Source organism: Eptesicus fuscus, chromosome 5, assembly GCF_027574615.1.
Source record: "Eptesicus fuscus isolate TK198812 chromosome 5, DD_ASM_mEF_20220401, whole genome shotgun sequence".
NCBI lineage: Eukaryota > Metazoa > Chordata > Mammalia > Chiroptera > Vespertilionidae > Eptesicus > Eptesicus fuscus.
The window spans coordinates 65,333,798-65,348,433 of record NC_072477.1 but is presented as its reverse complement, the minus strand read 5'-3'; the positions used below and the strand labels follow the sequence as shown (position 1 = coordinate 65,348,433).

The window sequence follows — 14,636 nt, the reverse complement described above, 5'->3', positions numbered from 1 at the left end:
TCATCTCATCTCCCCAGGTGTGTGGTCGTGCTGTTCAACCCCCGGAAACACAAACAGCACCACATCCTCAACAGTTCCAGGTAAATGGTCTGGGCCCTCAGAGAGCAATCCCTCTTCCTGCGGACTGGGACAAAGGCACTGCCTGGGGTCTCTGCGACTCTTGGGACTGGGACCTGTTTGGGCCCCAAGGCCAAAGAGGGGAATGCCACATGTGCCATTGATGGCTACCGGTCTTGCCTTTTGAGGGAACTGTGAGGGAGCAAGGCTTAGGCCAGGCTGCCAGTGACCCTCTGAGCCTGGCTCATCTCTTGCAGGAAAACCATCACTGCTCTTGCCTTCTCCCCTGATGGCAAGTACTTGGTCACTGGAGAGGTGAGTGAGGAGAAGGGGCTATAGTTCTCTGAAGAGGGTGGGTGGTCTGCCATCAGCCAAGAGCTACAATTCTAGGCCTAGTTAGGGCTGCTGCAACTTTGGCTTCCAAAACAGAAGCCAAATCCTGGTGTTTGCTACACCTTAAAGCAGTGGTTCTTAAGCTTTAGTGTGCATCAGAATCACCCAGGGGGCTTGTTAAAGTGCACAGTGGTAGGCCTAACCCCAGTTTTTGATTCTGTAAGTTTTGGATGGGGCTCCAAAATTTGTATTTCTAACAAGTTCCCACATGCTGATCCTGCTGATTTGGGAAGCACTTTCAAAACCACTGCCTTAAAATATTCCTTATCCCCAACTGCCCCCTGCTGGGCACATGAGGAATACCTCTTACCGCGGAGGTAGTGGGGCGGAAATAGGCATGAATAGTAGTAGTTCTCAACCCTGGCTGCCCATAGAATCACTCAAGGAGCTTTGAACAAAAAAAGAGATGTAGACCCTCACCCAGAGATATTGAACATAATCGGGGGCCATTTTCTCCCTGATACTTACTGTTGTCCTGAGACATTTGTTGTTTCCTCTCTACCTTTGCCCTGTATAGCACTCTGCTCTTGACTCTTGGCAGAAGGTCATTAGAGAGATTGTATCCAGTAGCTGGGGAGGCGAGGGCCCCCACTTTGAAAAGCTAGTGGGGTCTGTATGCTTCTGGCCCTCACTTCCAGTTCTTGCCTCCCTGCAGAGTGGGCACATGCCAGCAGTGCGGGTTTGGGACGTGGCTGAGCGTAGCCAGGTGGCAGAGCTGCAAGAGCATAAGTATGGTGTGGCTTGCGTGGCCTTTTCCCCTAGCGCCAAGTACATTGTCTCCGTGGGCTACCAACATGACATGATCGTCAACGTCTGGGCCTGGAAGGTGAGTGGGCTGGGTGGGCTGGTCTGGCAGCCTCATGAGGGTGCAAGGGCCAGTTGGGGATCCAGGAAGATACTGACCTGAGTCCCTTCACTCTACTCTGCTAATCTCAGTCTCATTCTAGAAAATGACCTGAAGCAGGAAAGAGCAACTATAGCCAAGCGTGTTGGTAGAAAGGGGCTAGCTTCATTCCTTTGAGGACTTCCATAGGAAATGAATCTCTTCAACTCCTCTAAAAAGGGATTCTTCATCCTCCCCCCTTTTTTCAGACCAATAAATCATGAAAAGAAAGATCTTTTTTTTCAAAGCTCAAAGAGTCAGAATCTTGATTCTCCCTTTGGCTTTCCCTCCAGAAAAACATTGTGGTGGCCTCCAATAAGGTGTCCAGTCGGGTGACAGCCGTGTCCTTCTCTGAAGATTGCAGCTACTTTGTCACTGCAGGGAACCGACACATCAAATTCTGGTACCTTGATGACAGTAAGACCTCAAAGGTGAGATGCTGAGGCTGGAAGTAGCCAGCAGGGTCAGGGCCTGCTCAGCCCACCCCAGGAGACCCTGCTCCATTTGGGCCCTTTGCGGTTTGCTCAGCAGCTGTACAGAAGTTCTGGATGAGCCAGATGCTCTCAGGACCGCAGGGTAGTCTCAAAGGGCAAGGGGGCCTAGTTTCTAGGGGCAGGCTCTGGGGGTAGATGGGTGGGCAACAGTGATGTCTCCACAGGTCAATGCCACTGTGCCCCTGCTGGGCCGCTCAGGGCTGCTGGGGGAGCTACGGAACAACCTGTTCACCGATGTGGCCTGTGGCCGAGGGAAGAAAGCAGACAGTACCTTCTGCATCACATCCTCAGGACTGCTGTGCGAGTTCAGTGACCGGAGGCTTTTGGATAAGTGGGTGGAGCTGAGAGTAAGTACCCCTGGCCCAATGGTTGGGGCTGTGCATGTAATGGCTCAGGTGAGAATTGATACCTGTGGCTTATACCAGGGGCTGAGCCCTTGTGCATGCAGGAGGGGACCCCAGGAGAGAGAAGCTCGGCCCAGTTTCAGCCCATGGAGATCTGTATAACTGCCTCCTCTCTGCTCTCTTTCTGTCTGTCTTTCCCCTGCTTTCCTCTTGTGCTCAGAACACAGACAGCTTCACAGTAAGTGATCCCTAGACTCTCCTGTCTTTCTCGTGCTATTTCTTTCTCTTTGCTGGGCTTTTTCTACTTGGTTTTCTTTGCCAAAATCTCTAGTATCTTAGGAGGGTCCTTGACTCCCATCCCCCAAAGGGCTCCTGACTACGGGCCCTCTGGCCACCTGCTGCTGGAGGGAGGGGCATCTCTAGATAACAGTGGATGGGCTCAGGCCAGAGCAGCTGGGCTGCTTTTCCCTCGTCCTCTTGGCAGGTGATTGTTGAGGAGGGGTTGGCAGGTGGCCTCTACTGACCTGAGCCCCTCTGCCTGCAGACCACCGTGGCCTACTGCATCTCTGTGAGCCAAGACTACATCTTCTGTGGCTGTGCTGATGGCACCGTGCGCCTCTTCAACCCCTCTAACCTGCACTTTCTCAGCACCCTGCCCCGGCCCCATGCCTTGGGCACAGACATTGCCAGTGTCACTGAGGCCAGGTGAGCTATGTGGGCCCCCTGCGTCCATTCACAGCCTCATGCTGTGCTCAGCCTTTAGGGAACAGGTGAAGAGTATCAGTGCCCCTAGGATAACCAGAAATACCTCTGTGGAAGAACAAATTTGGGTTTATTGGTACTTGTTGCAACCAAGGAGAAATGGGGAGTATCTCAGTAAGTGGGGGCTATTTTAAGTGTAGGGGTATTGTAAGATTTGAGATATTACGTGAGGTGATTTTAGAAAGGTGCAGGGATTGAAATTTTGCTCTGGTTGGATGCTGTCAGGAAGTGGGGGCAATTCTATAATTAGTCATCCTAATAATTTTTACCTTAAGAAGTGGGACTAAAGCTGTAATTGGTAAAGCAGCAGCAGTCAATCCTGATAGACAGGAAAGGGTGGTGTTTGGGTATTTTTGTGGTTTGCACAGTGATCTTGTTTTTATCTCTGTCAGACACAATGGCAGTAGTCTTGTTTCATTTTGCTCTGCCATGGCCATAGAGTGACCCCGTCTGACGTTGGTGTTCTGTGACATTGTGTTCATCAGGAGAACACCATGGCCCAGCAGCTAGTGCCAGGTCAGCTCCCAGCTGACGGCTGTCAGGGGCTGTTTTGTCTTTCTTAGGCAGCTGCTTTCAAACCTGCGCGTTTGGAGAGGGCTCCCTGCCCTGCTCCTTCCTTCATGGGTTGGCTTCCGTTTTCACTCCTTTCGATCCTTCATGTATCAGCTCCTCACTCACCAGTTTGCTTACCTTCTTCCCCACAGCCGCCTCTTCTCTGGAGCAGCCAATGCCAGGTATCCAGACACCATTGCCTTGACCTTTGATCCCACTAATCAGTGGCTGTCATGTGTATACAACGACCACAGCATTTATGTTTGGGATGTGAGGGACCCCAAGAAAGTGGGCAAGGTGTACTCGGCTCTGTATCATTCCTCCTGCGTCTGGAGTGTAGAGGTACGTGGGCTGGGATGGCTTGAGACTGGCCAGGTTTGCTGGGATGCCGTTGTGAAGACGGAAAGTGGGATCCCCAAGTATAACGTTATGTTCCCGCTGCCTCCTTGTTTCTCTAGCAACGTCCCTGTATCTCCACCTATCTTCAGATGGGTCCTGATGATTGAGCTTGAATTTTATGCTTCTATATCTTAGGCTTCTTCCAATGTGGCCCTGTCCATTCTTAGCTCTGCCTTATCTGAGGCTCAGTGATTTTGGACAAGTTAATGAACTTGACCGAACTTCAGTTTCCTCTACTGTAAAGTGATGTACCTGATTCACCTAATTGAATTCACCTAATTGATTCACCTAAGAAGTAAATGAATAATGTTAAGTAGGAGACATAGAAGAGTCCCTGGTATATAGTAGGTGCTTGGCTAATGTGCTTTCCCTTAGTGATTATGAAGAACATCTAATAATTATGGCTTGCTTACTATGTGACAGACACTAGGCTAAGTCTTGCCAGTGAGATTATCCCTTTAATCTCATTCCCTTCTCCCTGGGCGAAGGACTGCTCCCTACCTGGAGATCTGACTTGGTTCCCTCTGCCCCTTCAGGTCTACCCAGAAGTGAAGGACAGTAACCAAGCCTGCCTCCCCCCCAGTTCCTTCATCACCTGTTCCTCAGACAACACCATCCGCCTGTGGAACACAGAGAGCTCCGGGGTGCATGGCTCCACCCTGCACCGCAATATCCTCAGCAATGTGAGCCCTGAGGCCTTAGGGCCCCCACTCTATACTTTGTATTCCCATCCCCTCAGCCTTCATACCTTCTCAGGAACGGGGTCCCCAGACCTTGATCTTCCAGCTCTGATTTGACTGGGCTCTTTAAGCCAAAGGCTTATCTTGTCCAGCAATCCTCTTCCCTTGCAGTTATATTGGATCAGACCTGCCTTACCCACTTCTTCTCTGCATCTGCTCCACCAGGACCTCATTAAGATCATCTATGTGGATGGGAACACTCAGGCCCTGCTGGACACTGAGCTGCCTGGAGGAGACAAAGCTGATGGGTCCCTGATGGATCCCCGTGTGGGCATCCGTTCTGTGTGTATCAGCCCTAACGGACAGCATCTAGCTTCGGGGGACCGTATGGGCACGCTCAGGTAATGCCAGGCCTGGAGTGGATACTGACTGTGTCTCATGGTGCAGGCTGGGGAGTTAGGTCCCCAAGGACAGAAAAGTTTGGTTCAAAAAGATTGGGGGAGATATTTATATACAAGGGAAAGATAACTTCACAATGCAGAAACGCAGCAGAAACCATCCTCAAACAATGATCAAGTTTAATATCTTCATGTCAGCATCATGAAGCCCATAATATGATATAGTAATAAGGACATAGCATTGTTTCTGTGGTATTTTTGCCAAAAATGCATACACTCATTCCAATCATGAGAAAACATTAGACAAACTCAAAGTGAGGTACATGTGACAGATTACCTATATTGATCAGTACTCTTCAAAAGCGTCAGGGTCATGAAAGGTGAGGAAAGACTGAAGAACTATTCAAGACTGCAAGAGGCTAAAGAGAAATAACAACTAAATGCAAATTAAATAGGATCCTTGATTCAGAAAAAGAACGTTGTGGAAAAACTGGTGAAATTCAAATAAAGCTTTTTATTATTAGTATTGTATGAATGTAAATTTCCTGGCTTTGGTCATTGTGTACATTTGGGAAAGCTGGGTAAAGGAAATATGGAAACTGTACTTATTACAACCTTTCTCTAAGCCTAAAAAAAAGTAAACTTTGGAAAAGGTTGGGGGAGAGGTTGTAGCAGAGAAAGCAGCGTGAATCTCTCTTCCTGAACCTGGCAATGACCTCTACCATCCTCTCCTCATTTTTGCAGGGTGCACGAGCTGCAGTCCCTCAGTGAGATGCTGAAGGTGGAGGCCCATGACTCAGAAATTCTGTGCCTGGAGTACTCTAAGCCAGACACAGGTCAGGAGGATACCTGGTCCCTAGCCCAGAATGGCACAGGGCTCCTCCAGTCCTGCTAGTGCCACTTACCTCTGTCCTGGCTCTTGGATGTGAGACTGAAAGTCCTTTGAATCATTTGGTGTCTTTGCAGGTTTAGAGGAGGACAGTTCCATCCCCGCTCCATGGGGCTCAGTTACTGCAGGCCTCTTTGCCTGGCTCAGGTAGGGGCCTGCTCTGGGCACTTGTGGGCTGATGAGTTCTTCTAACCCCAGGTCTGAAGCTGCTAGCGTCAGCGAGCCGGGACAGGCTGATCCATGTACTGGATGCTGGACGGGAGTATAGCCTACAGCAGACGTTGGACGAGCACTCGTCCTCCATCACTGCTGTCAAGTTTGCAGGTGGGGGCAGGGTAATTGAGACACATTCTGCCACCTACCACCAACATCATCCTTACCCCTCTCCCCACTGCCACCTGCCTTCCGCCTCTCACACCGTGAGAAGGGTGTGCCTATCATGGGGAATGTTGGACAGCTGCTGGGAGGCCTGGGGCTGGATGGGAAGGCAGGTGGAATGTAAACCCTCAGTCCGGGGGATCCTGAGCCAGCCAGGTTGGCTGAGGATAGGGGTAAAGGAAAGCCCAGGTTTGGAGGTAAGCATCCTGATTTAATTGGTTGTCCCAGTCATGTAGAGTAACTCAGTAGGGGGGAAGTGTGGGGGAAAGGCAGAGGAAAAGCTGGCCCCACGTGGTGAGAGCAGTGGGAATAACTAGGCCTCTCTCTTCCATAGCCAGTGATGGGCAAGTCCGCATGATCAGCTGTGGAGCGGACAAGAGCATCTACTTCCGCACTGCACAGAAGGTGAGGGGATGGGTTTCCTTGAATGGCGCAGTGAGGGGTGCTGGGGGTCTCTACCATTCCCGTACCTGAGGTTATGAGAGGTGAAGAGAGAAAGCAGGGCTCTCTGGGCCTGGTGAGACATTTGGGCTTGGGGTCTGTCCATATGCTCCACCCCTGCAGTCTGGAGATGGAGTCCAGTTTACACGGACACACCACGTGGTACGGAAGACGACCCTCTATGACATGGACGTGGAGCCCAGCTGGAAGTACACGGCTATTGGCTGCCAGGACCGAAATATTCGGTGGGCATCTTTTTTTCAGACCATCTGACCACATTCCTTGATGCCCAAGGGGGTCAGCTCTAGACCCCTCAGTCCCCATGTCTGCCTTTTTGTCCAGGACTTTGTGACCCTTTGAGCCTATGGAATGAGTACTTTGCCTCACCCAAGGGTGGGAGTCCCTTTGGTGTAGGGGAGTGGCTCCTATAGAGAACGTGGGAGTGAATTCTGGCATTTCTGCCACTCAGGTGTGCTTGATCGTGACCTCTTCCTCATGTGAATGAGAGTGTGTTTCTTCACAGGATCTTTAACATCAGCAGTGGGAAGCAGAAAAAGCTGTTTAAAGGGTCACAGGGTGAGGATGGCACTCTGATTAAGGTAAGGGCCAGTAGATGGGCTCTGGGCCAGAGAACAGGAGGATGGGATGCTAGGTGGAGGCGAACCAGTGCTTCCCATCTTCTCCCAGCTGTGTGTCCCACTCCTCAGGTGCAGACAGACCCCTCAGGGATCTACATTGCCACCAGCTGTTCTGACAAGAACCTCTCCATTTTTGACTTCTCCTCAGGCGAGTGTGTGGCCACCATGTTTGGCCACTCAGGTGAGTGTAGCCCCAATACTCTACCACTGGAACTTGACTCTCTTCCTTTAGTTTTTTGGGACTTATCAGAGCTGCCTGGCCCTCCTTTCCAACCAACCCCGACCTCCACTGTTGGAATAGAAGCTTGGCTGGGACTTCAGGGGCTCATAGGCCATATTCTTTGTTCTTCACAGAGATTGTCACTGGCATGAAATTTAGTAATGACTGCAAACATCTCATCTCTGTGTCGGGGGACAGGTGAGCAGAAGCCATAGCACACCCTTCTCTCCCCCCCCCCCCCCCCCCCCCCCATGATGTCTCTGGGAAGTAGGGCTGAACAGGGGTATTTCTTGGCTGGACCTGAGCCGGCACTACAGGGTGGCTCTGGTCTCCTTGTCAGCCCATGGAGAAGGGGAACTAATGGTGTTGCTGCCCCAGAGTTCTGCCCTCTCCCCACCCTCACACAAGTCTGTGGCTCTACCCAGCTGCATATTTGTGTGGCGCCTGAGCTCTGAGATGACCATCAGCATGAGGCAGCGTCTCGCTGAGCTGCGCCAGCGGCAGCGAGGGGTCAAGCAGCAAGGACCATCCTCTCCCCAAAGGGCGCCTGGACCCAGTCGGTGAGAACAGAGTATGGGATATGGGCCAGCAGTGGGTGGGCGTCCACGTTGCTTGCTGTCATCTTACTGCTCCTCTTTGCTCTGGACCTGCCATTCAGCAACTCTGTATCCCCCAATACCTGTTTCTCACATGAAGACTTAGGACATTGCTCTCTTTCCCCATGACCTTCCTTGTCTTGGACTCAGGCACGAGGCCCCGTCGATGCTCTCTTCTGGACCAGCTCTCTCATCAGATAGTGACAAGGAGGGAGAAGATGAGTGCACTGAAGAAGAAGAACTTCCAGCTCTGCCCATCCTTGCCAAGGGCACCAAGAAAGAACCAGGTCTGTGGAAGTCTGGATGGGGCTAGACAGGCACCAGTGGGTGTAGTGGCCGGATAGACTCCTTCTGAGACTGTGGGGCTAAGAGCAATGTGAGCTGAGGAAACTGGAGCATCATTGTGGCCACGTAGGGTATGGACTGGTGTGGGGCCAGGGCTCTGGGTGGGTGGGCAGGAGACATTCTCTGACTGCCTGTCTCTGTCTAGCCTTGGTGCCCAGCCCAGCCCTGCCCCGAAGCCTGTCCCACTGGGAAATGAGTCGGGTGAGTCACCATTGTTAAAATGCCCTTCCAAGGTTACAGAGGTGAAGGAAGGTGAAAGCGGGCTCTCTGGGCCTGGGTGTGGGGTCTTCCCACATGCTCCACCCTTTGTGTCCAAGGAAGAACCTTGTGGAGGAGTTTGGGCGGCTAGGCTGGTCCCAGGTTGGGGATGAGAAAGCTCAGGTGTTTCCTTCCTGTGGGCCAGGTGAGGGGCCTGCAAGGATTAGTCACTGCAAGGGGCAGCACTCCACTTGTTCAGCTGCCTGGGGGCCTGGGAGTAAATGTGAACAAAGAACAGGTTGAGGTGGGGAGTCGAAAGGGGGTTTCTCAACCAAATGGTTAGAAGTAAAGTTCAAGAAAATCAAAGAACCAAAGAGCAGACGTGGAGAAACTATAGTTCTAAAGATCCCAGGTTAGGAGGTAAGTTCAAAACTTCCAGATAGTTGGTGTAGCCAGAGAGGGGATAAAGGCTTTCAGAACAAGCCCCAAGGCAGCTCAGTCCTCACTTGTCCATGTCGGGATTCAAGCGCCAGCACCTTTCATTGTCCCGCAGCAGTTACCTGGGATGAGGGTGTGGTGTCCCTGGTGCATTGTGACCAGGCCAGGTGTCTCAAGGCTGGGCTGTTGGTTTGTTCTTGGTGCTATGGACTTGGGGTCCTTGTTGGGGCTGTTTTCAGAGTAGGGGACTTCTAGAGACTCCTAGCTTTGAGGTGTCCATAATACCAGATGAAGACCGAGACCAGAAGGTTCTCTAAGACAGGACATAGAGTGAAGCTAAGAGTATGAACTCCGGAGCTAGACTACCTGAGATATAACCTACAGGCAGGCCACCTACTGTCTGTGGGACTTGGGCAAGTTACTTACGCCTGCTGTGCTTCAGTTCTCCCATCTGTAAATATGGGGATAATATTAGTACCTACTTCATTAGATGGTTGTGAGGTTTGAATGAGCTAATACAAGAAAAGTGGCTGGCACACAGTATGTGATATATGAATGTTTGCTAAGACTCTTGTGTGATTGGCTTGATACTGTTACACCTCTCACACTCTTGCCCCACACCAGGCACAGGAGACAGTGGAGTTCCTGGGTCCAGTTCCTGCAGCCAACCAAGGACCCAGAAGAAGGGGGCGCTGGGCTCAGTCAGGCGTGGAGCTGAGCGTTCGCTCCATGCTGGACCTGCGGCAGCTGGAGACACTGGCTCCAAGCTCTAGGGCTCCTAGCAGGGACTCTCTGGGCATGACCTCATCTGGTTCTGGGAAGCATGGTCAGCAGGCCCCTGAGACCTTACAGGTGAGCCAGTTTCTCCTAGTTCCCTAGAGATCTCCAAGCAGCCTTAGCCAACAGCTGGAGTTGAGCACTGGTCCAGTTATGCTCGCTTTGCCCCTGTGGCACATGGGTAACCCAAATGGCAAATTCAGGGTGGGGCTGGCCAGGCTGTGTGATTGTCTTGGGCGAGGTTCCTTGGGAGGCTGATGATATTACGTGGGGGATGGAGGTTTGCAGTCAGAGTGCTAATATAGTTCTTCTAGAAGCTCAGGAACACTAGGTGGAGCCCAGCCTGGCTTCCTGGTGTCTGTCCTTAGTTGGAGTACTCAGCTTTTTCCCAGAGTTGGAGCCCACCAAAACCTTCTCCACCTCCCCTCTTTCCCAGAGCCTCTGTCATATCAGCAACCCCAGTAATACCCCTGTGTGTGTTTCCAGAATGAAAAGTCCCCTCAGCCTCGCACTTCCCAACCCTGTTCCTGCCCCCACATTATCCGGTTGTTGTCCCAAGAGGAAGGGGTCTTTCCCCAAGATCTGGAGCCTACACCCATCGAAGATGGTATTGTCTACCCGGAGCCGAGTGACAGCCCCACCTTGGATACCAGGCAAGGGTTCTGCCACCACCAGACCCCTGGGGACATGCAGCCCACTGTCTTCCCTTCCCTTTGAGTGTTCTTGGGGCTTGTCTACCATGTCACCACTTCCTCATCCCCAGTCCTGTCACAGGTGGGGGAGAAGGAAGGCAGAAGTTTAGGGGGGGCTGCTGCTTAACCCTGCTCATTGCCTCCTCTACTGCTGGCCTTCCTGGCAGTGAGTTCCAGGTGCAGGCACCAGCTCGAGGGACCCTGGGAAGAGTGTACCCAGGCAACAGGGGCTCAGAGAAGCACAGCCCTGACAGTGCCTGCTCTGTGGATTATAGCAGCAGCCGCCTTTCCAGCCCTGAGCACCCCAATGAAGGTGAGGCTGCAGCCTTGAGGGAGGCCCAGAACCAGGCAGGTCAGTGGGCTGAGGCGGGTGTGGAGGCTCTGGTGGCAGATGGGTACAGCATGGTGCTTTTGTCCCCTCCTCCACTTCTAGACTCTGAAAGCACGGAGCCCCTGAGTGTGGATGGCATTTCCTCAGACCTCGAAGAGCCAGCTGAGGGTGATGAGGAAGAGGAGGAAGAGGAGGGAGGCACTGGTCCCTATGAGCTGCAGGAAGGCAGCCCCCGAACCCCGGACCAGGAGCAGTTTCTAAAACAGCACTTTGAGACTCTGGCCAATGGGGCTGCTCCAGGTGTGGTCACAGGGCCAGTGCAGGGCCTCCCATCAGCACTGCTCCCCTCTGCCTGGCTGAAAGGGAAGGTCCAAGGGCAGGCCATGCTCTGCGGTTGCCTTCTCCAGGGGGTGGAATCTGGGGCAAGGGTTTGCTTCAGTTCATGATTTCTGTCACCCTGGCAGGGGGCCCAGTCCGGGTACCAGAGAGGACAGAGTCTCAGAGCATCTCTTCACGATTCCTTTTGCAAGTGCTGACGCCCCCACTCAGGTACTCCCACGGCAGCTCTCACTTGGCCACAAGGAGCTCCACTCTCCTGACCTCCCAGTGCTTCCAGCAGGGAGCCCTCCTCTCTCTAAGGCTTCCCATACCCACCAGTATTTTGCACTCCCAAGTTTGAGGACAACTGCCTTGGCTGGCTTTGTGCCTGCCTGCCCTCTCCTAGCGCTCCCTAGTGCTGTGACAGCGTCTCCCCATCTTCCTCCTCCAGTCCTTCTTCCATGTTTCCTCCCTGTAGGGAACCGTCCCCATCTTCCTCAAGCCTGGCTCTGACGTTGAAACCAGTCCAGGTGCCGCAGGCTTCTGGTGAGCAGCTGAGAGGCAATGGTGCTAATCCTCCAGGAGCACCCCCAGAGGTGGAGCCCTCCTCTAGAAACCCTGGTCCCCAGCAGGCAGCCCCTGTGCTGTTGCCTCGCCGCCGTGTCAATGCGGACAGCAGCTGGATCTCCAAGAGCGTGGCCACAGCCAGCCCCTTTGGTGGACTCCAGAAAGCCCCGTCCATGCAGAGCCTGGCGCCACAGGGTGAGGGGCCTGGTGGGCTCAGCGCCAGGGCGTGGGGAGTGGAGCATGAGCTGCTAGAGGAAGGAGGGCCTGATGCCACCCTCTGTGCCACTCTGCTTACCACTGGGTGCCCTTTAGCGCAGCGGTCGCCAACCTTTCGGACCTCGCGGACCACCGGTTGGTGACCACTGCTTTAGTGGGCGTGTGCAAGGCTCAGCAGGTCTTTGGGAATTGAGCCTTGGCATCTGAGACGCCTTCCTTACCACCTGACCTGCATATGTTTCTGTCTCTTCTGTAGGTGGGGCTCTCCTGCCAGGCCCATTACACTTACGGGAGATGGAAGCCCAGGAGGGCCTACGTTCCCTGCCCCAGGCTGATGACCGTCTGTCTCTGTCTCGGCCCCACTCCTATCAGAACCCCACCACCAGTTCCATGGCCAAGATATCCCGCAGCATCTCTGTTGGGGAGAACCTGGGCCTGGCAGCTGAACCTCAAGCTCCTGCCCCCATCCGGGTCCCGCCACTCAGGCAGCTGGCCCTGCCCAGCCGGGCTCACCTGGTCCTGGACATTCCAAAGCCACTGCCTGACCGTCCTACCCTGGCCACCTTCTCACCTGTTACCAAGGGCCGGACCCCTAGTGAGGCAGAACAGCCTGGCTCCCCAGTGGGCCTAGGAAAGGCTCACAGTCCATCTGAGAGACAGGCCTGTTTAGGGGAGGGTACCCCTCCCTGGCCTAGGACAGAGTGCCAGGTTCAACCTGGGTCCAACAGCCCTTGTGCCCAGCACCTGCTGGTCGGCAGCCTCCTCCAAGACCCCGAGATCTTGCAGCCCCCACCCCCTGAGAAGACTCCCAGCCCCATGGAGTGCACCAGGCCAGGGGCAGCCCTAAGCCAGGCCTCAGGTGTGCACAGCTCCCCAGCTTTCATCTCCTGCCCCATCCTCTCTCTCCCGTCTCTGTTGGCCGCTCTCTGGCTCCATTCCATTTCTGTGCGTCCAGCCTCTGGCGTTTTTCGTCCTGTCTGCTCCTGTCTCGGTCCATAAGTCACACCCCTGATGGTGAGACACTCCTGCCAACCTTCATGATCTCTCTGACCCACTTGACCTCAGTGCCTTCTGGCCTCTGGGACTGGCCCTTTCCTTTGGACCTTGTTTTCTGTGTGTCGGGAGGGTGTTGGGAAGGAAGAGGCAAGAGGAAGAGACTGAGGGCAGGTGGAGGGGGTGTGATGCTGGAGGGTAGCCTGTCTTGCTCTGAGCAGCCATGGGTGGGGAGGCCAGAAAGGGCAGGTTTGCTGGGCCTGAGCTGTATCTGTCTCTTCCAGAACCAGTGGTGAGCCTGGAGCAGTGCGAGCAGCTTGTGGCAGAGCTCCAGGGCAGTGTGCGCCAGGCTGTGCAGCTCTACCACTTGGTATGTGTTGGGCACCCACCGGTGGGGAGACAGGGCACGTCAGGGGTGCTAGCTCAGTATCCAGCATCTAATGATAAGGCTCTTCCACTGATGGGGGTGGAGCAATCAAGAACATGCTGGGCAGAGGAGACAAAGGGGTTAGAGGCCAGGTCAGGCCACTTGAACCAAGCACCTACTGGTTATTTCTGACTAAGAGCTAGTACTTCCTCAGATCAGCAAGCGGGGTAGAGAGCCCATGTGTCTTAGTTTGCTTAGGACCATCCCAGTTCATGCCTCTTGTCCCAATGTAATTATTAATAATATCCCTTTTCATACTTAAAAACTATTTGGCTGCCCTGGACTATTCGCCTTAAAAGAGGAGTTACTAACAAAATTTAGATGGTGCCATCATGTGATGAGCTCCTCTTTTGGGGCCACTCCATCACATAGCCTTTGGTCATACTTGCTGATCTTGGAGTGTGGAGTTCCCAGTCACACAGCTGGGCATGTAGTCCCTTCTTTGGGGGTGGGCTACCCAGGTGGAGCCCCTCCTTTTCATGCATCCGTTGACTGATCCCTCCACTGTTTCTCCAACCCACTTCTGGGGTCCTGTTGCAGGTGGCTAGCTGCAAGACACCCTCAGTGGAGCAAAGTCGCATCACCCAGCTCCTCAGAAACACCTTCTCTTCAGTGCGGCAGGAACTAGAGGCCCTGGCCGGGACAGTGCTGCCCAGCCCCGGTGGAAGCCCTGGGGCCGTGGGAGCTGAGCAAACACAGGCCCTGCTAGAGCAATACTCAGAGCTGCTGCTTCGAGCTGTGGAGCGTCGCATGGAACGCAGACTCTGAAGTCCAGAAGCCTGTCCCAAGTGAATGCTCCCCCTGTTCCAAACTAGCCCCTCTCCACTCACTAAAACCTGTGGGGATGCTTCGAGTGGATAGCAGTGATCAATGCTCAGAGGGGAAGCAGCTTTCCCAGCTGCTCCTCACGGAGCCCTGTATTTATTAATTTATTTCCCTGACTGTTGCCTCACTTTCTTGGAACTCCTGCCTCCACAACTCCTCCGGTAGCTCATGCAGGGGTTAGGTCTTGGGTTTTTGTCATCTTGGTGCTGTGAGGAGTAGGAGGGTGGCCTGCCCCATCTAGGGGAGATCAGGAAGGGCTGGCCCTCTCTCTTCTTAGAAGCCATTTGAAATTACTGCAGGGATCAGCTCCCTGGGGTGGAGCACACACACAGGGTATTTTGTAGGTAGAGGTGAGAGGTAATGTGGTATTCAATACCCTTCAGCC

At 53.5% G+C, this 14,636-nt stretch overlaps 1 protein-coding gene across 6 annotated transcripts in view; it reads left to right on the top strand.

The window, feature by feature from the left end:
* The window catches only part of MAPKBP1 (mitogen-activated protein kinase binding protein 1), a 67,239-nt gene extending 52,872 nt beyond the window's left edge, over positions 1-14,367 (top strand). For 3 of the 6 annotated variants that reach the window (XM_028147523.2, XM_054716330.1, XM_054716329.1), the window contains exons 4-31: positions 18-80; positions 315-372; positions 1,106-1,276; positions 1,627-1,764; positions 1,992-2,174; positions 2,716-2,876; positions 3,638-3,827; positions 4,421-4,567; positions 4,790-4,965; positions 5,707-5,798; positions 6,050-6,175; positions 6,564-6,634; positions 6,794-6,915; positions 7,194-7,269; positions 7,378-7,489; positions 7,663-7,726; positions 7,954-8,088; positions 8,275-8,411; positions 8,615-8,670; positions 9,730-9,957; positions 10,369-10,535; positions 10,742-10,887; positions 11,008-11,205; positions 11,370-11,454; positions 11,702-11,985; positions 12,263-12,865; positions 13,284-13,369; positions 13,967-14,367. In XM_028147523.2, coding sequence (XP_028003324.2) covers positions 18-80; positions 315-372; positions 1,106-1,276; positions 1,627-1,764; positions 1,992-2,174; positions 2,716-2,876; positions 3,638-3,827; positions 4,421-4,567; positions 4,790-4,965; positions 5,707-5,798; positions 6,050-6,175; positions 6,564-6,634; positions 6,794-6,915; positions 7,194-7,269; positions 7,378-7,489; positions 7,663-7,726; positions 7,954-8,088; positions 8,275-8,411; positions 8,615-8,670; positions 9,730-9,957; positions 10,369-10,535; positions 10,742-10,887; positions 11,008-11,205; positions 11,370-11,454; positions 11,702-11,985; positions 12,263-12,865; positions 13,284-13,369; positions 13,967-14,194 — 4,303 coding nt within the window. In that variant the 3' untranslated portion in view covers positions 14,195-14,367. The remainder of the gene's footprint in view (positions 1-17; positions 81-314; positions 373-1,105; positions 1,277-1,626; positions 1,765-1,991; positions 2,175-2,715; positions 2,877-3,637; positions 3,828-4,420; positions 4,568-4,789; positions 4,966-5,706; positions 5,799-6,049; positions 6,176-6,563; positions 6,635-6,793; positions 6,916-7,193; positions 7,270-7,377; positions 7,490-7,662; positions 7,727-7,953; positions 8,089-8,274; positions 8,412-8,614; positions 8,671-9,729; positions 9,958-10,368; positions 10,536-10,741; positions 10,888-11,007; positions 11,206-11,369; positions 11,455-11,701; positions 11,986-12,262; positions 12,866-13,283; positions 13,370-13,966) is intronic. The other 3 variants (XM_054716331.1, XM_054716333.1, XM_054716332.1) reach the window with 3 other exon arrangements.
* The last annotated feature ends 269 nt before the right edge of the window (positions 14,368-14,636 follow it).